At 44.1% G+C, this 21,172-nt stretch overlaps 1 protein-coding gene across 5 annotated transcripts in view; it reads left to right on the top strand.

Moving 5' to 3' along the window:
- Window positions 1–2,610: 2,610 nt before the first annotated feature.
- TEP1 (telomerase associated protein 1) overlaps window positions 2,611–21,172 on the top strand; it is a 59,940-nt gene continuing 41,378 nt past the window's right edge. The window contains exons 1-17 of one of the 5 annotated variants that reach the window (XM_088144227.1): window positions 2,660–2,751; window positions 4,566–4,659; window positions 4,745–4,780; window positions 7,125–7,292; window positions 7,933–8,079; window positions 8,211–8,525; window positions 9,669–9,824; window positions 10,142–10,276; window positions 11,820–11,981; window positions 12,103–12,258; window positions 13,229–13,324; window positions 13,535–13,662; window positions 14,541–14,698; window positions 16,583–16,692; window positions 18,366–18,456; window positions 19,162–19,321; window positions 19,823–20,045. In XM_088144227.1, the coding sequence (XP_088000353.1) occupies window positions 7,161–7,292; window positions 7,933–8,079; window positions 8,211–8,525; window positions 9,669–9,824; window positions 10,142–10,276; window positions 11,820–11,981; window positions 12,103–12,258; window positions 13,229–13,324; window positions 13,535–13,662; window positions 14,541–14,698; window positions 16,583–16,692; window positions 18,366–18,456; window positions 19,162–19,321; window positions 19,823–20,045 (2,169 nt within the window). In that variant the 5' untranslated portion in view covers window positions 2,660–2,751; window positions 4,566–4,659; window positions 4,745–4,780; window positions 7,125–7,160. Of the gene's footprint in view, window positions 2,752–4,565; window positions 4,660–4,704; window positions 4,781–7,124; window positions 7,293–7,932; window positions 8,080–8,210; window positions 8,526–9,668; window positions 9,825–10,141; window positions 10,277–11,819; window positions 11,982–12,102; window positions 12,259–13,228; window positions 13,325–13,534; window positions 13,663–14,540; window positions 14,699–16,582; window positions 16,693–18,365; window positions 18,457–19,161; window positions 19,322–19,822; window positions 20,046–21,172 lie in introns of all 5 variants that reach the window. The other 4 variants (XM_088144229.1, XM_088144228.1, XM_088144225.1 and 1 more) reach the window with 4 other exon arrangements.

Below are 21,172 nucleotides of genomic sequence, written 5' to 3'. Positions count from 1 at the left end.
AATGGGAAGCAGCAAAACATTTAAAATACAACCAGAAAAAATCCATCTCATTTATTACCTGACTGAAGAGGATCTGATGCTTCTGAATGGATGCAGAGGTCACCACCAAGAGGATATTCAGAAACAGGAAGCATCTTGGCTTCTTGATTAAATATTTGCAGGCTGGCTGTCTTTGTTATTTCGGAGCGCAGCTACATTCACTACTGTTTTTTGGACTCAAATGAAAGACCAGCTAGTTTTTAGCAGAGATTGATAGTTACTTTGCCCAGTGCACCGGTATCCTCACTGGTCACCCAGTTCCCCGCATCTAATCAGAGAACGATTTCAGGAATGACTCTCTTCTTAACCACCAATTTTAACTGGTCAAGCTCTTATGCCCTCAAGTTTAAATAAGAGATGTGTATTTAGGAAGAATAGGATATTTCTAGCGTATTTAGGCTTCCCAGCATGGGGTTAATTGATCAGACACTGTAGGGGGTGCTATTGAGCCATATTCAAATCCAGTTGAGAGGGTTGCAGATGAAGCTTTTAGATAGGCAGAAATTCAACAGGCAAAGCTAATTTCTCAGAAACCTCTCCATGCAAGGAAAGGCTTCAGTTGCTGAGTGATGTATGAAGCATATAATGCAAATTTTTGCCTACTATAAAAGAAAAATGTTCATTGTTATCAATCACCCCATTGTCTAGGAAGTTAGGTTTTATGCTGGTTAATTTCATGTTTAAATGCTGCTGTTGTAGCGACCTGTGAGCAGGAGAAGGAAAAGAGGATACCTTGGATTGCGAGAAGGATCCCAAAAGTATAAGAGGTAAGTGAGTTACAAAAAGCAAACTATGGACTGTAGGAAGCTTCTATAGTTAGCCTGCTGAAATCTGAAATCAGTGCTGCTAAGACATTGTTGGCTACTTGTAGGACCAGGAAGACTTAGACTTCAAGGTCCTGGTGGAAAGGCAGGATCTAAATCTGCAAAAATAAATAAATGTGGGCACTACCAAGGAGAGGAACGTTCTCCAATGCTAGGTCAAAATGCCTTCCACCATTCTGAGTCAAAAGAAAGTTAAATTGGCTTGAAATGTGAAGCCCCCATTGCCGATCTTTCTCCTCTGTTCCCAGTCACTAGCTAGGTCTAACAGATTGGATCCACTATCAATAGTAAAGGAACAATCAGTCAAGAAATATGCCGCAGACTAGCACTTGGTAGAGCAGCCATGAAGGCTTTGGAAATGATATTCAGAGGCCATGATATGTCCAGCCCTACAAAGATCAGAATCATGCAGTCTGTGTTACTCCCTGTGACACTCTATGGAAGTGAAAGTTGGACTTTGAGGAAGCAAGATAGGAAGAGTGTTGACGCTTTCGAATGTTGGTGTTGGAGAAGACTCCTGAGATCACTGTGGACTGCAAAGAAGGCCAACAAATGGATCACTGAACAAATCAACTCAGAGTTCTCAGTCAAGGCACAAATGACCAGATTCAAATGATCATATTCTGGATATATTATGCAAAGGCCTAGCTCTCTGGAGAAGGCTCGCATACTGGGAAAGGTGGAAGGAAAAATAAGAGGATACCCTGCAGTGAGGTGGATGGGATTGATTACAGCTGTGATGGGTGCATCATTGGAAGACCTGAAGGACCAAGTTGGGGCCAGATCATCCTGGAGAAGGTCTATCTATGTGGTTGTTAAGAGTCGACAACCATAATCTATCAGTTAATGGTTGTCCTTGGATGGTGTTGAAAAAAGGAGAAAAATACTATAAACTAGTATAGCCATGTTTCTCAACCTTGGCGGCTTGAAGATGTGTGGACTTCAACTCCCATAATTCTCCAACCAGCCATGCTGGTTGGAGAATTCTGGGAGTTGAAGTCCACACATCTTCAAGTCGCCAAGATTGAGAAACACTGAGTTAAGGACTTCAGCCTGAAGGTGTCCAGTGGCCAGGACATACAAAGGGCTGCAGCTAATTTTCCACGGCACAGTTGGCTAAACTGTCGTTTGTTAGGGAGTTGTGCAAGGACAGTCTTTGGCTTGGTTTCCACACTGTGCTATGCACAGTTGGCTTAACTGTGCTTTGCACACGCACCAGAATTGGCAGGCGTTGGCTGTGCAAAGTGCTAAACCACAAACCACGGGTTCAGTCAGCCCATTACAAAGCCCTGTTTTGCCTCAGAGCCGTACGTGAGGTAGGCTGCTAAGAGCTGGTCGTCCGCAAAATACTCCAACTTGTTCATTGCTTAGGTTTTAAGGAAGCACACGTTCTGGGGATTCGCAGAAAACATTAAACTTGGGCAAAATGGGTGGATAGGCTGCAGTTTTAACATATTGGGTGAACCAGGCCATTATTACCTTAAGCCACGTTACAGTTAACTGCTGACGCAGCTGTACCGGCGCGGCACTGTCGCTGGCTATAGCGGGATGCTACGTTTGATATTATCATTCACACGCATCACAGTTTAATGGAGGAGGAGGACTCCTGGGCGCCTCCCCAGTTCCCTCGTAAGAGCCTGGGATCTCCCGGGTTAAAGCCACGAGTCGCGCGTCCTTCCCTTCCCTTCCCTTCCCCTGCGTTTTCGCGGGTTTGAAGCGCAACGGGTTAAGCTTGGAGACGGCGGGCGACGCCCCGCTTCGCCACCGCTCAGAGGAGGGAGGCCAAATTCCGTTCGTCGGCGAGGTGGCCGGGGGCGGCGCCGCAACCCGCTCTGCTTCCTGCTCCGCTTTCGCTTCTTTCGAGGTCGGCGGCGGGTTCGGCGGACGGGTGAGCGACCGCGCCGGCTTGCCCGCTGGGAAGAGAGAGAGAGAGAGAGCGCGAGAGCGCGCGCGCATCAGCTGGCCTGGGGTGGAGGAAAAAAACCCCGCTCGTTTCGCCGGCTGGCGGGCATCTCTGAGCACGGGTGGACGCTTGCCCGTGTCACGCCTCGAGCTAGGCCGTGGGGATGCGAACCGCGATTCGCAGAGCGCGCTGAGTCACCACGGAGCGCTATGTGCAGCCTCCGTGGCCGCGTTCGCGTAATCTCAGCCATACATCTCGGTGTGGGTGAACTCGGCCCTTGCGCTTACAGTATGATTACAGGCGCAGCGCTGACGAACTTGGCGAACTCAAGATTGGTTGGTGTGGGTCTTCCGGGCTGTGTGGCCGTGTTCTGGAAGTTTGGGTTCCTAACGTTGCGCCAGCATCTGTGACCGGCATCAGATGCCGGTCACAGATGCTGGCGCAACGTTAGGAACAAAACTTCCAGAACACAGCCACACCCACACCAGCCATTGTATTCCAGCCGTGAAAGCCTTCGACAATACATTGAACTCAAGATTATTTCTCAAGATTTCCTGTAGGCGAGGAAGAGTTTTGAGCCTTTTTTTTAAAGGGGTGTGCAATCAAGGGATGGTGGTCCAGCCTGCACTTCGCCTGCGTTGTATTGTCGTTGTGCATTTATACACTGCCTGCTCTTGCCCAACAACCCAGCACTCAGTGTTTCTTCCATCTGGTTCCCCCCCAGAGCTCCCTAACACAAACAAAAAGTGGTTGGTTTGCTTATCGTTTTGGGCCTGGCATTCATCCACTCCGTGTGAATCCAGATAATGGTTTGTTCAGTAAATCATGATGTAAAAAGTATGATTCAGCGTTCGTGTGAACAAATCACTGCCTTTCCAAGCTGAGGTAGCTACACTGGCCTTTCCCAACCTGGCTGCCCTCTAGGAACTATGTTAGTTGAGGATTATGGGTTATGGAGCCCCCCCCCCCCACCTGAGCCACCCAATGGTTTGGGGCATTAGGCAGCTGTCGTGCTGCTGCTTTTCTTAGATATTGAGGATAGCAAAGAAATTATAAGTACCGCTGGAAATATTGATATATCAGCCTTAACGTTTTCTTAACGCTCCTTTTGATCTTCCTCCTCCCTTCGTACATGCTTTCCGAGTTGACTTTTGCCCAGAAGGTAAATGAATTGGCAAGCAAGTCTTTGCACAGTGAGTTGGCATCCAGAGTATTTCTCCTGTTACAGATAGGGAAGAACAAGAAGCCATTTTCAGTTTGGAGGGACACGTCACCCCGTTGAAATGTGTGAAATGAAGGAAGTTCTTTTTTTCTCACACCCTGGATTAGCGGCAGTGACATTAAATTGACAAGGGATCCCGGTAGAGAGAAAATTGAGGATTTGGGATTGAGCAAGCTTGTGTGACCCGGAAGATGTTTTGGGCCTTGAGTGTAGGGCGGGGATCTCCTTGGGCCAGTGTGATGAGAGATGTTCCAGGATCTGATCAAAACAAGGCCATACAGGTTTAAGTTTTTGTTTTCTTTTTTATTAAGACTCAGCCAGGAATAAAGCAGTTTGGGTATTAGCCAAGCCTTATCTAAACAACCAAGCTCTTTCACCTTTCCAGCTTCAGCACTGTTCGCATTATTTGTGTCCATGGTTTGTTCCCTTCTCTAACCAGGCATGGCACAACAAAGTAGTTTGGGCTTTGCCCATCATCACCTGAGCCTAATGTGTGTGTGGAGGCATGTGTGTGGCTAGCATGTAAGCACCCCTCTGTGCCACCTATTACTAAGTCTATTCCTATTTCCCTATCTAGGTTTAAACAAAGGGCTTCTGAAATGAATTGGTAGTTTACCATCCCTCTGCAGAAGTGACAGGCGACCTGGGGTTGGCTGGTGATCCTTGGATAGGTAAAACTTTAATCTTCTGTTCCTCTATTTATCTTTTGACCCAAGGCCTTCTCAAAGAGTATCCCATGGTGTTATTCCGTTTCAGCATTTCTTCTCCTTGATTGTGCCTTCAAACATCTTGGTGAGTTTTCTCCTGGTCTCATCTTGTATCCCATAAGTCCTTCTTGATGGAAATTGCATAGTCTATTTTAGGTTTACCTGACAACCTTACCTTGGATAGAAAGTATCAGTCCATCTTCAGCAGCACTGGAGGTGTTTAGTCTATGTTAGCCATTATAGCATCTTTAGCTGCAAGTCAGATCCTCTATTACAAGCCCTTTTCATGCCAAGCTTCTCCTTCTCAGAGTCTTCTCTGATGGTTTTTAAAATGCCAAGCTCCTCCTATGAGAAACTAAAAGCTAACAGTCTCAGCTGAGTGAATAAAAACACTATGGTTTGGGTATCTGCATAAATACATGAAAAGCCACTGAGACAGTGTGCTGGAGAGCAGGGTTACCACAATCAGTGTGGTGTAGTGGTTAAGGTATTGGACTGGTTCTAGGTGGAAGTCCACCCTCAGCTTACTGGGTGACTTTACACAAGTTGTTCTCCCTTATCCCAGCCCACTTCACAGTGTTGTTCTGGGGAATAATAGGAGGAGGAACTTCTGTACTTTGTCTTGAGCTCCTGGAACACAGACTATCACTTTAATCACTTCAATCACTCCAATCAATCGATCAATCGATCAATCAAGATGCTACAGGAGCATTTGAGGGCTGAGGGCCTATAAGTTCGAATGTTGTTAAATCAGCTTTGTTCAGTCCAACCTCCAGATGTGCTGGATTACAGATCCTCTCATTCCAAGCATAGGGTGCTAACTGGGATAATTGGAGTTGTAGTTCAACACAGGGTTGGTAGATTCTAAAGGCCACGTTGAAGGATTCTAAGGAACCACGAGAGAGAGAAGAATCACAATAGTTATTCACTGAGCTCTTCTCTCAGCATTCTGGCTGATGGGCGCAGAAGTATTGGTACAATAGAGAAATGCTAGCTTTTTAAGTTACTGATTTCTATTATTTATATTTGTTCTAATAATTTTTTGCAGGGAAAGAGAACTTTGTTTTATCCTGCCCAGAACCTGCTAATATCAGGATAGGTTTTAAATATTTTAAAATTAGATATATGTTTAGGATTTTAAGAAACTAAACATTAAAACAAAGTTACTTGATGCATTGATGAAACTTGGATTTCCTCCATTTTAGGTTGAATTTATTCATCCTCTTCTTCAGTCTTTTAATTAACTTTTTTTTTTTTAAGTGATCCTGCTTCATTAAGGATTTTTTAAATTCTTTGAACCCAAGTCCTTACAAGTTGGAGTTAAAGGCATCTCCCTGGAAAGGGAAGATACATTCTGATTTCTTTCATATATTTAGAAAGAATTATTTGGAGAAAGTGCCTACTGCCTTTTATATGAATGCATCTTGTAAAAAAAAAAAGTTTCCTCAGCATTTTAATAAGGTTTGCATGCAGAGTTAATTATCCAGATCTAATTGAATGAAATGTCATGCAGGTATTCAAGTTACAATGATTTCTTTAGTTAAATGTTTGTTCTATGTTGAGACATATTAGGTAGGTCGCCACAGTTAAGCATATTTTGCTTTTTCAGGACTTGGGTACAACCTTAGTTTTAAAACCTATTTTGGAGTAAAAAAACAAACTGGGATTCACTATTTCCACTAGCTCAAAGAGTTTTTGCACTGGTATTTTCAGGGCCACAGTCCCAAAGGGGGATGGGGGACAGAATCCCTTGGGGTGGGGGAGTTCAGAAGTTTTAAAGAGTTAATCGGTGTCTTAAAACATCTGCTGGACTTAAGACTACCATGTTGCCTCTTAAGCCCACCCCAAGCCCTAGAAATGCAAAATAAAGCTGAAATGTTTGTTTCACCCATTCTGAAGACCAGCCATGCAAGAGATATTATTCTTCCTCCTTGTCTCTGGCTAAGAACAGCGAACCCTATTTCCTGTAATCATTAAGGCAGTGTTCCCAACCTGGGCAACTTTAAGATGTGGGTGGGGAATTCTGGGAGTTGAAGTCCACACATCTTAAAGTTTCCCAGGTGCTGTGGGGGATCATTTAAGACCTGTGGTGTTTGCTTCAAAGTATACCAAAGGTACTTCTGTTTCCTTTTTGCAGCAGAATCGCATTTGGTCTTGTACATCCTTGGTAAAGATGCAAGTGTTTTAAATCCAAAGGGGGATTTTGAAATAGTGTCAAATGATTTTTAAAAGTGTAGTGTTTTAGCAGTACAACAGCAAGAGCATGGTAGGTGGGCTGCTAAAGAAAAGGCAAGTCTTGGGTCTTTAAAAAGACAGTTTTAAAGGTAAACTTCCCAACTCAGTTTGCGTGCCCAGTTCTGAGAATGAGCTGTTCACAACAGGGCTTTTTCTCTGGCACATAGTCACTGCCTTTATTTTTTCTTCTGCAGAGATTGAAGCCCCTGTTGACCTTTTCTACGAGGCCTATGGATCCCTCTGCCCGCCTTTGTATAGAGAAGCCTTCTGTCCATGCTAATTTTCCTGTTCCCCATATTCTCCAAAGACTGGAGGAATCCCGGGCTCGACTTTTGAATCCTGTCCATCCTCCAGGATTGTGGGTAGGTCCTCTGGAATCTCCTGTCACCCAGGGCCAGGCAGTGGCTGACCCCAGAACAGTGGATGAGCTCAGGTTCCTTGATCCCAAATACTCCAGGTTGGCTGCTTAGCATGATAAGGTACAGCTAAGATCCTGTGGGAAGCACCTGTGAAAAGTATTCCTAATCAGTGTTGGCTTAATGTGGATTCCTGGCTAGTTGATTTAACTATTGTGGCTTTTTCCCAACCACATAGAATCAGAAATAAAAATGGCAAAGGTCTGAAGGTCATGCTTTAGCAAGTGGCAGCCCCTGGCTGACCTCTGTGTTTGGAAAGTAAGAAGAATTAAATCTGGATAGGACGGGAGACCACACAAGGAAGTCCCAGAGATGTAAACTAGACCAGGAAGATGAAAAAAACATCCTAGAAAATGCCACTGGCAGACTGCTTCTGTCACCTGGCCAAGAAAATTGCAGGGAGACATCTGTGATGTCTGTAGAAGCCAAGTTCAACTTGAAGGAGACCTTTTTCAGACGCAGCCCTTCTGCCAAATTACCAAGCGTAATTTCCAGAGTATCGGGAAGAAGAAAGGAAGCATGCTGATGCTTGAATTCGGTTGCTGCTGCTCTGCTTATTTAGATGTGTCTGCTTGTGTCCTGGCAGAAGGATGTGGGTGAGGCAGAGAAACTTGGTTTGGTGCACACAGAGAGCTTGTGGGAAGGCCCAGCAGGATCTACAGAGAGTGATGATGTTGCAGAAGCTGGACCCATGTCCGAAAGAAACGAGAACCAGGAACAAAGCAGATTAATGGTAAGAGAGACGCTGCTGAGCGAAGGCAAGTCAGACGTGCATGTAGTGGATTGAAGAACACTTGGGAATTGGGGTGGAGGGTCTGTTTCACACCATTGCCTTAAATGGTGCTTTTATTGTTTCTTTTCCAGATATCTCAATTTCTGCAAATCGGGGCTAAGAAGTCACTCTCGTATTGTGCCTTCTCTCAGCCAAACTTGCTGCGGCTGGAAAATCCCTTCCTGAGACAGCCCCCGTCATCCAGCCTTACTTTTCCAGGGCTGGAAGAATCCAGAGCTCGCTTGTTGCTCCCTGTTGTTCCATCAGACCTCCCTCTGGATTCTTCAAAGCTTTTGAAAGGTTTCTCACTCCATCCCTGGCAGAAACTTTGTGCCACTGGCTTGCCACCAGATTATACAGTTTGGGAGGAGACTTCTGGATCCTGCCATGAACTGAAGGAACTCCAGGTAAGAGTAAAATGCAACTTAAGAAGGAAATACAGCTTCAATCTTAGTTGTAGAAATCGAGAACCACATCAAGTCTCCTTCACGTTGAGTCGGACTCCTGGTGACTTCATGGATACATTCCATATTGATTTCTTAATATCAGTGCAGAAATGGTTTTTGTGTGTATGGGGTTTGGTTGTAAGGATTTCATGAAGAGGAAGAAATTGTTGTCATTACTGAAGTTGTTTGCCATTGTCTTCTACCAGATAATTATTTTTTTTTACTTCTCCCGACTACTTCACAGTAGAGTATTTCTTGAATTCCTCAGCTAGGTCTTCCTGGTAGTCTCCTCTCCAAGTACTAATCTGGACTGACCCTACTTAGTTTCTACATATAGGAAAATCATCACCTCTGAATGCTAAGAATTTTCCTGCCCTAGATCAGTGTCAGTGGGCTGATTAATGGTAGACTGAGAATGAATGGGAGGTACCGTGCAACATCTACTAGTATTGTACTACCAAGACATTGATTTGGAGGGCACAGGTTTGGGAAGGCTACTCTGTTTGAGATGAGTTAGAGAGGGTGGCTAGGCGGTGGTCTAAATTTGAACTGCAAAGCATGATTCGGAGCGTGTCTAACGCCTGTCAGGAAAACAGTTTAAATCAAAAGTGTGTTTTCTTGGGATTGCACTATGTGATCTTGGGAAAAGACACCTTTGATTTAGGATGTACCTGACAGGTGCTTCACGCACTGTGAATTGCATGTGTCCTTTGAGTTCAGATCTCTCCACAGCCCTGCTAGGGAGCTTAGGTTAGCTTTGAGCCAATAATTAATTTTCCCTGAAGGTTTCCAATGAAGGGTGTTGATGTGCTTCAGATGTCCTTTTAGGGGGACTTGGGGCTGAGAGCACTCTCTTTTTCTTAGCACTCATTGGTACCAGTGGTTTAACAAATCATTCCTCTGTTATGTAGCTGGAATGGCACCACTGACACACAGTGCATGCTGTTGGAGCAGATCTGGAAAACCAGATGGAGGAAATGGCATGGCAAGCTAAACTTCGGAAAGCATATCTTGCTTTCATGTTTAGTTGCTGGCTGTGGCCTGTAGGTTGATTTGACTTAGCGGCTCAATGGTGAACAGTGTATTTCTTCTGTCCAATGCTAGGAAGACGAGGATGAGATGGACTCATTCAACGGCATCCCAGAATACGTTCTTGCAATGCCAGAGGATGAGATAGAACAGTCACGGGAGGAGGACGACGACACCCTGTTGGCTGAGATACAGGAGGAGGATGAAGGGTTAGCTGTGAAAGAGCAGAAGGTAAGAGGCAAGCTGCAGGAATCGCAGTGCCTAGTGTTTGACTATGCCATGATCTTTCCCGTTTTGGTGCAGATAATAACAAAGAATGTAAGCACCTCATCAGCTCTGCAAGCAAGAATAATACTTCTGTCTTCTTTTGTTCCAGCTTCCTATTCAGTCTGGATTTTTTTTTTTAAGTTTTCATGGTTTCTTTTTTTTCTGTGTCTCTCATAGTTGAACAATCTCTTATGGATTAGAAATTTGGAATTGGTAAGCAAATTCCCATGGAGCACTACCTAAGTCTTTCTCTCTTCCTCCCCTCCCTCCCCCCTTTTTAGCTAATGCTCTTGAGCTTGGTCTGCTGCTCACTGGTGGAAGGGGCAACATTTGGGAATCCTCCAGGGTTGCTGCAGCAGGAACTGATGAAAATATGTAAGAGTTTAGCAGAATGTGAACCTGAATTCATCCTCAAGGTATGAAAGGTTGTTGTGGACCTGGCCTTGAAGGTTGGGGGGTGGGCTGTGTGAGGCATTAGGAGGAGCTGTGCACCATGGATGTCCCTGAATCTAAGAGGTGGTCTGTGGCAAAGATTGCTTGTAACTGTTGCATAGGTTTAGGTCTGATTGCCCCATTTTTCTGTACATGATTGATTTCCCCAATTTTATGGGTGGGCAGCTTTGTTGTAGGTGTTCATAAAATAATCAAAACCTTTAATAAGTGCCTATCGTTACAATAGTCAAAATGTTAATCAAATGATCTGAAACACATCTTTAAATCAACCATGAACAAAGGTTTTCAAGAAAAGGCTGGAGAGCCATTTGTTATGAGGATTCCTGCACTGGGCAGGGGGTTGGATTAGAAGACCTCCACGGTCTTTCAACCCTGTGACTTTTAGATAAAGGTTTTAGAATGGGCTTCCTAGTCCCTGGAGTTAAGTGTATGGATAATTTAAAACATGCAGTATGTGCAGGGAGACCTAAGAATATTTTTGAGCTAGAAGAATTCTGCGAGGAAGAGTAGGAAAGGATTCCAAAAGCCAGAATAGAAAGACTATTAGCTGGTTGCAGGATATTTGGAAGCTGTTATTTCTGCAAAATGGAATTATTACAAATTTCTGACTGAAAGGGCATCCAAGCTTTTGCATCTGTCATGGTACTGTTTTCTTATTTTGAATCTGTAAATGCACATAAATAGCAAGTACACATTCATAGTTGTACAACGATGTTGTGGTTTAACCTTGTACTGTGGAATCAAAAGCGCAGGACACAAATGCAACATAATCAAGGCTTCACTGCAGTGTTTATTAGACAGTATGTACTGGAGGGGGACCCCACCAAAGGTTAGTGGGAGACACACCCCTATAGGCAAAATTTCTGATATTTATATCAGAACACATATTTATACAGTTTTACAAGAAAGGGTGAAGGGAAAAGAACACATATGTATACATATTCATATGATGATACAGGCACACCTAAATGAGCAATACTTCTCAAGTTACTTTCTGCCCCTGTTCTTGTCTGCTATCTACAAGGACGGAACAACTGCTATCTATAAGGAACGCAATAGTGTCAGAGAGGAAGAAACAAGGTTCAAGGTGCCAACTGCCAGGAAGAAGGCATCCTCTCTTACATTGCTATGGGGATGTTTGTGATCAGGAGTTTACAATCAGCCTAGTTCACACCAGCTTCAAGGATGCTGCACATTCCGTTATGTTTCAGTTTTATTAAGGCGATCCCATTCATCTGAGGCCTCTAAAAACTTGCTTCTTTCACCCCAAGATTCACCCAAAGATATATTTTCCTCACAGTACCCTGTTGAGGATTTGCCTGCTGCTGTTTATTTAGGGACTCTTTGAAACATAATTGGATGAGGGGTGCCTAAACTTCTGCATGCTACTGAATATTTAAATGTTAACAATAAGGTGGTATTAAATGTTAGGATTCCTAATTATCCTAATAATCTGAGGATTCCACTGGTTTTGCCCATCTGTATGCTGTCTTTCTCTCTTCTCAGGTCGCTCTATACGCTCGCCAAGAACTGAACATCCGCAGTACGGCTAATTTCCTCCTGGCATTGGCTTCCTACCTCGTGCCCTGCCGTCCACACCTGCGGCGCTATTTCTGCCATGCAGTGCAGCTCCCGTCAGACTGGATGCAGGTGGCCAGGCTCTATCAGGTAAGATCCCACATTCTCCTGCCGCTCCTAGAATCCTTCAGCAGGGAGTTCTAGATTTAATCCTAGACGGAACTCTCTTTCTTTGCCACATGGTGCGCTCTTCCTTCTCTTCTGTGTGCAGAGCCTAGCAGGGGAAGAAGGAACTCTGGCTCCCGTGCCTGCCTGCCTCCGCGCTGGAATGACTGATAAGTTCCGGCAGTTTGATGCCTATCAGTTGGCCAAGTACAACACCCGCAGGAGCCGGGGCAAGAAACGTCATAAGCCAAAGACTACAAAGGTGGAGTATTGGACTTTTAAGTTTGTTAGACTTTTTAAGGATGTCAGTGGGCTCTCTCCCGCCTCCCTTCATCTGAGTTGTTATGATGCCATGAAATGTTCCCAAACATTCTGACCTCTCAAATATTCCATAAGGGATGTGAGCAGCAATTTCAATGCAAAAAGAAATCCTGCATGAACTTTGCTAATGCAGAAGCGGGCAAAGGGAGCCAACTGTTTGAAAGAAGAACAAATGGCTGTGAATTTGAATGCTGTATGTCCCTCTTCCCCAATAATTAGTCTAACGTGGTTGTTGTGGTAAGAGTTGTTAAGCATACAGGTAGTCCTTGCTTAACAACAGTAATTGGGATTGGCAACTCTGTCACCAAGCAATGAGGCCGTAAAGTGCAACACCATCTGATCATGCCAAGTTATCTCAGCAGTTCTGGCAGTTCCAGTTGCTGTCATTAAGTAAATCTTGCACCATTGTTAAGCGCAACGTCACATGGTCACCGTTTGCAACTTCCTGCTGGCTCCCCCATCAACTTTGCTTGTCAATCACATGTGACATCATAATTGTGAGCTGGTTGCCAAGCACCTGAATTGCAATCATGTGGCTGCTGGGATGCTGCAATAGGTGCAAATACAAGGACTAGTTGTAAGTCCCACTTGTTCAGCACTGTTGTAACTTCAGACAGTTGCTGAACGAGTGGTCATTAAGTGAGGACTACCTGTAAACATTGAACAATACTATATCAAGCCTTTGGAAATGTTTTGAACTGAAAGATACTTTTTGCCCTCTCTTTTTCCATTTTTGGTAAGCCTTTATTTTTTTGAGGTAAAATTGGAAACAGTACTCCTTTTGTGACCAAGAAGACCAGAATTGTGAATCTATGAAACTATCTAAGTCTCCCTATCAATTACATCTCTAATATGGAGTCTTCTAGAACGCAAGGGACAAGATTATTAACTTTGGAAGTTTGTTTCTTCAGCAGCCTAGAAGAGCTACCTCTTGGGATAACTGGAAAAATCACAGCCTAGGTCGGAACATAGGCTTTGTATCAAAATGTGAAGCCTTGCAGAAAACAGTAAGTGCTCTGGGGGGCTGAAGGGAGGAATGTGTCCACCTATGCTTGATCCTTAATTTTGAACAATTCAAGACCAGGTATTCTCAAAGCATGCATTGAGATACCCCACCTTGCCATTTCTAAATGTAAACTGTTTTTAAGATGGGTGAGTGTGTTCCTGTAACTGCTAAGACACAGATTGCTTGATTCTCTGCTGTTTGATTTCTGTAGTTTCGAGAGAACTTGGATTCAGTAAAAGAGAAATCAGCTGCCAGAGATTACTTCTCCCTGAAGAATTTGATCCACCGCCTTCACATTTCTGAGCCAGCTCAGCACGTTATGAGTCTCTTGGGACAGAGGTGAGACTGCCTGGGTCAACACTTGGAGGCTTGGTGCAGCATCTGTCTTTTGAGTTTTCAGCCGGGACAAATAATTTCCTCTAAGTGGAGGGTGACTCTAAGACTTTGGCAGTTTTTTCCCAACAGTGGCTGGAGCCAGCTGATAGGACCGGTACAAATACTCAACAGGATTCCATGGATTTTAAATTGGATAAAAATGTACACTGCATTATTTCAGGAGTGCAGTCCCCATCTTTCCTGTTTTTTCTCCATAAAGTGACAGCTTGGTGGCAAATTTTGGAGAAAGTTTAGGGAGCACACCCCAAGGCTATGGAGGTCCTTAGGAAGTGCTTCTCCTCTGAGGTTCAGGTTAGGGCTTCTTAGAAAGATAAGCTTTTATCACTCAACAGCTCTGCAAAATGTATGAATGGGGCACTTTCTGAAACATGCCAGTGCAATCAAAATGCCTCTTCTCAAAATGTGGGGACAGCTGTGTCCTCTGGTTTGTGTAACACACACAAAGTGGCACTAGTGAAGCGGGTGTACGTGTATACATACAGACAAGCCATGTTTAGCTTCTGACATCCTGTGTGAGCCTTGAAGTGGATGTGTCTGGTTCAATACTTCAAGGAGAGGAGTTTTGCTTGTGTTGACATGCTTCACAAAGTACCCTATTTGGAGGCGTTGCATGGCATTCTTATATGTTCATAAAAAGCTGACCCCATGATTTCATTCTTAGAAAACACTGCAATCCTGCCATTCATCTATAGACAGGTACCCAAACCTCCTTTTACAAGACTTGTGGTAGTTGGTACCTATTAGTTGGTCCATGTGAAAGTTGACCGTTCTTATATGTTTCTTTTTGCAGACCTTGAGTTCACAGTCTTTCTCTTCTCTAGGTACCCCTCAGATCTGCCCTCCTTTTCCCGAAGTCGATTGCCAGGGCCTTGGGACCCGACTCTTGCAGGCACTCGCATGAGACTGCCACTACCCCAGACTTGGGAACGAGAGCTGAGCTGCCATGGGAACAAAGCAGCTGTCTGGGAAGAGCTGATTGGTGGGTAGAAGAGTTGACTATTTTCCTTTCTTTTTCATGTACTCATCTCATTAGTAGGACCCTAAAATCACAGAATGGCATGCTGGTCCCAATATGGGATTAGACAGAATTACAGTGGAAACATGGAAAATAAGATTAATTACATGTACAGGTAGTCCTCGAGTTACAACCACTTGTTCAGCATCCATTGTAATCATGTGATCCCCATTTGTGACCTTCCATGCTGGCTTCCTGCAAAGTCAAAGGGGAAGCTGGCAGGGAAGGATGCAAGTCGCTCCCATAAGTCCCTCCTACTCCCACTGCTTTTTCTCCCAAGGAGCCCCGCTATGGAGTACGAGATCCCAGGGATGTCGTACTCCGTAGTACCTCCCTGCCTACCCACATTCTGTAGCATGCAACTGCCCACAGCCCCTGCCGACCTGCTTGTAGCCACCACTAGCCCACCTGCACTCTTTAGCGCCTACCCATGGCACCCGTATGCCCCCCTGTGCTCCTTGCTTGGGACTCCCGCCTCTTTCCACTTAACGATCCACACAGTCCTGGGGTTATGATGGCAACCGAGATTGCCATTGCTAAGCAATGCGGTCATGTGACGTTGCATTTTACGACTGCATTGCTTAGCGACTGAAATTCCAGTCCCAATTGCCATCGCAACCTGAGGACTACCTGTAATGCAAAGTCCCAGCTCCCTTGAGAAGGCTCTAATGCTGGGAAGGGTGGAAGGAAAGACAAGAGAACAACCAGGAACAGGATGGATGGGCTTGATAACACCAGCAGTGAGTGCACTGGGGGAAGACCTGAAGGACCAGGTTGGGGACAGATCATCCTGGAGAAAAGTAATCTATGTGATTACTAAGAGTTGGAATTGATTTGATGACACATGATCAAAATAAGTTTGGGAGATGCCATAGGTGGAACAAGCTTGGAAACTTTTACAAACAAATGTTGCAGTGGTGTGATAATTGTATTTACATTACATTACATTATGCTATATTTTAATTTCTAATATATTACATAACTTCATAACGTACAATACAATATACTATTACTGTGAATTATGTATTGTCGAAGGCTTTCACGGCCGGCATATGATGGCTGGTGTGGGTCTTCCGGGCTGTGTGGCCGTGTTCTTGAAGTTTTGTTTCCTAACATTTCGCCAGCACCTGTGACCGGCATCTTCAGAGTGCAGGAGCACAGACAGGAGCAGTTCTCTCTGTGCCCTCTCCTGTGCCCAGGAGAGAACTGCTCCTGTCTGTGCTCCTGCACTCTGAAGATGCCGGTCACAGGTGCTGGCGAAACGTTAGGAAACAAAACTTCAAGAACACGGCCACACAGCCCGGAAGACCCACACCAGCCACTGTGAATTATGTTTATTAAAGCTTTCATAGTCATGCTAATCTTATATAACTCTGAGTTATACCCTCAGTCAGTACACTTCTGTATTAAGTAACAAGGTTAAAACAAAGAATGTAATAATATGCAGTGGTAACAACAGGGTAATGATGAACCACGTAGCAACAACAATGGTGAAAATTCCTTCCTAACTTTAAATGGAAATCATCTAAATTGCAAATGGGAAGTAGGATCAAATAATAGCCAGAGGAGGTGTAATACAACAGATGATGCTGACATGCTTATAAAATATAAGGGGCAAAATATTGACTATTGGGGGACATAGAGGTATCCCTCTACCCCCTTTTACTCCATTCCCCCACCCCCCACCCGAAGCATGAATATATGTATGGAAAGGTAGAGATATAAAAACTGGGTACAGTTTTTGTATTTTCACTCATTTTTTAAAAACTCCAGTCCAAAATGTTCTTCTGGTTGCCAAGTTTGAGCTTTGGCACCCTGTACAATTGCCATCTGCCTTCTCTCACCTAGATGCAGGGAAGTTGCCTTTCATGGCGATGCTACGGAACCTGCGCAACATTTTGAGGTCTGGGGTGAGCGAGAGGCACCATAAATGTCTCTTAAAGCGCCTTGAGGATAAGGTAAGGCTGTCTGTACCAAGGTAAGGGATGCAAGGTAGCTGTTTCAGGCCAGGTCAGGCCCCAAATCTGTTCAGGTCAGGGTTGGGTATGCTTGCTGGCAGCTGCCTGCCCAAAGTGTTGTTCAGAAAGTGGCCTTCTCTGTTTCAGGGAGAGGTGTGAGAGTCAGGATAGGGGGCATTAGCGCTTGTCCCTGCTAATGGTGGTCCAGACAAGGACAGGAGTGGGAATGAAAGAATTGTCTGTCTTAAGGTACTCTGGGCTGCCTAACAAATATGCATATGCAGATTGGGTAGGTGGGGTTATGAAATTGGAGCAGGCTGAGTTCAAAGTGTCCTTAAATCTGTGTGAGAATGAGTGTTTGTACAGGAAGTCCTCATGTAGTGACTACAATCGGGACTGGCAACTTGGTTGTTAAGCGAAGTGTTCACTAAGTGAAACCATGACTGTGCTTATGACCTTACTTCAGCTTTCCTTTGCTTTACAGACCTGCAAAGGTTGAAAATGTAAGGATTGGTTGTAAAGTTATTTTTTCATCACTGTCGTAACTGCAAACGGTTGCTAAACAAGGTAGTTGCTAAACGAGGACTACCTGTATGTGAGAAAGGAGAGAATTTAGAGGACTGATGGCTAAAACCTCTTGCATTAGATCAGAAGCAGGGTGCCTTCAGTGGTTGGAACTGCCCTTTTTGAGGGTGTGGGGAAAAAACCCAGTGGATAACAAGTGGGCAGAGCTCTGATGTAGATAGATGTGCATCTATTTTTCTTTTGTGAGAATTCACTATATATTTATATATTTTTTCGTGGTAAATATATAGATTGGTCTGCTCTGCAGTTTTGGAGTGTTTTCTGCCTGCATTACAGGCACTTCTGTTGCTGATTTTCAGTAGTTTTGTTTAGGGGGAGGTTTGAGCTCTATGGAGGAGAAATTGGGGGGCTCCCTATGTTCCTGAAGCCTGATTACCCACCGGGGTGGAATCCCCTTGTCCCTCTCACTAGATGGATTTTGCGCAAACATAGTAGGCTACAGCGCAGCTCCGTTGCTTGTGGGTTGAGGGGTTATGCTATTGTCTAAGCATGTTGCATTGAAGCAGACTATCGGATTAAACCATAATAAGGTCTAGCTGAACCCTGCTGTTATGTTCTGTGAATCCTGTGTGGACTCATCCTTTATATTTTTTTTCCATCATTATGAATGGCAGCCATTATTTTTTCTTATACTGTACTTCAAGGAGACCATCAAAATGTGAAGAAGTGGGAAATACCTGGGACAAACCATGGTTTGCTGCCCTAACAATATGGGAAAAGAGTGCTCAGGCTTTCACTGATAGATTTCAGAGTACAAGAGTGGCAAAGAGAATACGTTTTTGTACTCTCAGATTTCCCTGTGATGTAAAGGACCTTTCTTCCACGTAGCCTCCATATACAGACTTCAGTTCTTCCTAAAGAGGTCTTTTTACTAGGTCATTCAACTTCAACCTAGACATTGTCCATTTGTGTAAACTTCAACTCCCAGAATTCCTCAGCCAGCATGGCTATTCCTGAGTCTTTTGGGAACTGAAATCCACACAACTGGCAGGTGGTCTTCTGGGAGAAATTCATAGTAGAGTATTCTGTACTTTAATGTTAATAATTTCCCTCCTGCTTCTGCCTTTGGCATTTTTTTGTCCCTCCAGGACTCTGTCATCCACAGCAGGCAGCTTCCTTTTCGGTTCCTTGCTGCATACAAAGTCATTTTGGATCTGGAAAAAGATCTTAAAGAAAAGGGTGAGGAGTACTTATCTGGGTTGAATGGCTGGGAATTGTTTCTTGACATTGTCAAGTTCCTCCTAAGTCCTTTTGTCCTGTGGGGCTGTTCTGAATTTTTTTTAATACATCCTTGTGAGCCAGTTTTTTAATTTAGTGTTTCTACGTTACATGGGAAGATAGTATGTGTATGGTTTCAGAGTTTGAACTGTTACACAAGAAGGAAGCAACATCATTTGTTTCACGCACATGGATGCATGATCCAACCTTCTGCTGCATGACAGGGCCAGATTTTTGTAGAAGGATGGTGGTGCCTGATGGAAACATAAGAAAGCTGTTTCAACAAAGCAGCTACGTTTCCCTCAGTTCTAAATGCTGCATTCAGACTTGCAAAGGGAACGCAGCAGAGAAAAAGAAGTGGGAAGGGTGAAGGCAAGAGAAGTGGATGAAGATAATTAAGATGAATTATGAACGTCAAAGAAGGCAGAAAAGTTGATGTGGTTTTCTAGGTTACCTATAGATAGAAGGATTTATTTTCAAATGGGGAAAAAGGGATCCTTCCTTCCTTCCTTCCTTCCTTCCTTCCTTCCTTCCTTCCTTCCTTCCTTCCTTCCTTCCTTCCTTCCTTCCTTCCTTCCTTCCTTCCTTCCTTCCTTCCTTCCTTCCTTCCTTCCTTCCTTCCTTCCTTCCTTCCTTCCTTCCTTCAACATCTTTTTCATCTTTTAGAGGAACCCTTCCCAAGTAACATACAGATCATCAAAAAGATCCTAAAGCAAATGAAACTACCAGGGGAATCTGGAAAACCCCGATATCTACGTAGCTGCATGGAAGTCCCGCTAATCTTCCAGATGGTGAAGAAGGAGAAGAAGAAACTGCTTAAATCCAGGTACTGGTGGTGTAGCCAGGTCTATCCTTGCCTTCTTGCATAGTGGAGGTTCTGGAGATGGAGAGTGAAGTATTTGGTGTAGGCTTTAGACCATGGTCACTAAACCCTGAAGCCCAACACTGCCCAACAAAGTATTTATTGGCTTGATGGGGTCTAAGATCAGTCTAATCCAGCTTCCAGAAGCTCCCAACCAAATGTGACTTCTAGGCTAAGGGTGCTGCATTTATCTGCAGATCCTTGATTCCAAGGTACATTGTTATTGGGTATGGGGTTCACTTAGTACCTTTGCTAATATCCACTGAGGCACTATTTTCTGCTGCGGGGGCTCTTGACATCCCTTGTAGCAATGAAGTTCTTGGATGGATTTGGTTCTTTTCCCCACCACAGATGGCTTCCTTCTACAAATCCACAACCCTGACCTTAATCCGCCTGAGCCAAGCCACAAGCAAATAGTATTTTCTTTTTCTAGACTTTCTTCTTTCTCAATGTTGTATCTTGCAGAGACCTCCACTACACCCACGACCTCCTGCAATGCTACTGTCAGGCTTTAGAGACAGCAGTTGGATTATCAGTTCAGAATAACGTGCCCCCCATTCCTGGACGAACTCTCATCTTGATCTCCTGCTGCTATGCGATGGGAAAACCTTGCGTTCAAGGCCGGAGTATGTATTGCCCCACTTCTGACCAGAAGGACTGCAGTGAACAGAAGAGGAAACCCATAACGGTTGGTAAAAAGTTATCAATTGTCATTGAGGTCTTCCTCTTTTTTTGTCCTTATTTTGCTCAACCTTATTATAAGGGCCTTCTTATAAGCATGAAGGTTACTTTAATGCGAATCAATTTCCTCGAGCCCATTTAAAAACAAATGATCTGCACCCCTGGCAAAATAGGTATAAACTTTTGCAGTGGAGATGGGCAATAAGGGGCCGAGGGAGGACCGTTTATTGTCAATCACATTGATGGAAATTGTAGTCTGGCAATGTATAGAAGTCTGCAGGGGCCCGCCTTGGATTATCTGCAGGTATCCGTCACAGTTGTTTTATCTTCAGATATTTATACTTAATAAAAGCATTTATGTTACTTAAGCAACCAGGATGGTTTGCTAGACTTTAATGCACTTTGTACATTTATGCACTTTAAACAACATCAGCACCCCAATAATAGCCTAAAATCTACAAACTAAAGCAACATAATTGAGCGAGCCATGGAGGCCATAAAGTCCAACCCCTGCTTAGGGCAGGTGTTTCAGCTTGAACACATCTGGGGAAGAGGACTCTGCTATCTCTTTGAGTCATTGGTCCCATCCTTGAACTACTCTTATTATTAGACATTTTTCTTCCTAATGTTCATTCAGAATCTGGTTTCCTGTAATGTAAATTTAATATTCCATCTCTTGCACTGTGCATGGACAAAGAACCTGTCCTGTCCTTCTCTGGGACCCCTTTTCAGAGATCCTCCTCCTTCACTACTCAAGGATAAACCCTTTAAGTTGCATCACTGTCTTCATAGGATTTAATGTCTCTTGTCTGGTCATTCTTGCTGTTCTTCTCTGAATCTTCTCCAGTTTCTCTGAAACCCTTTTAAAAGTGTTGGACCCAGAACTGGGCCCAATCCTTGAAATAGGAGCTGATCAGTGCAGATTGAAGTGGAAATTAGCCCTCTTTAAGCGTGACATTCATGTGTCCAGTTGAGCACGTGAGATGTGGGGAACAATTTGCTTATGGTGTGAACTCAGAAAGCAGACCAATTTAATAACCAGCTTAAACAAGTTGTGTTAATGCGGTTGTAGAATTATGGATCTGAGAAATGTAGAGTCTGCATTCCGTTTCCCCGTTACAGGAATCCATATAT

This window comes from Python bivittatus, unplaced genomic scaffold, assembly GCF_059951505.1.
Source record: "Python bivittatus isolate LINGU-HERP-01145 unplaced genomic scaffold, Pbiv_v1 ctg000430_np1212, whole genome shotgun sequence".
Classification (NCBI taxonomy): Eukaryota; Metazoa; Chordata; class Lepidosauria; order Squamata; family Pythonidae; genus Python; species Python bivittatus.
Note: the sequence above shows the minus strand (reverse complement) of the source record. Positions and strands in the feature narration are given on the sequence as shown.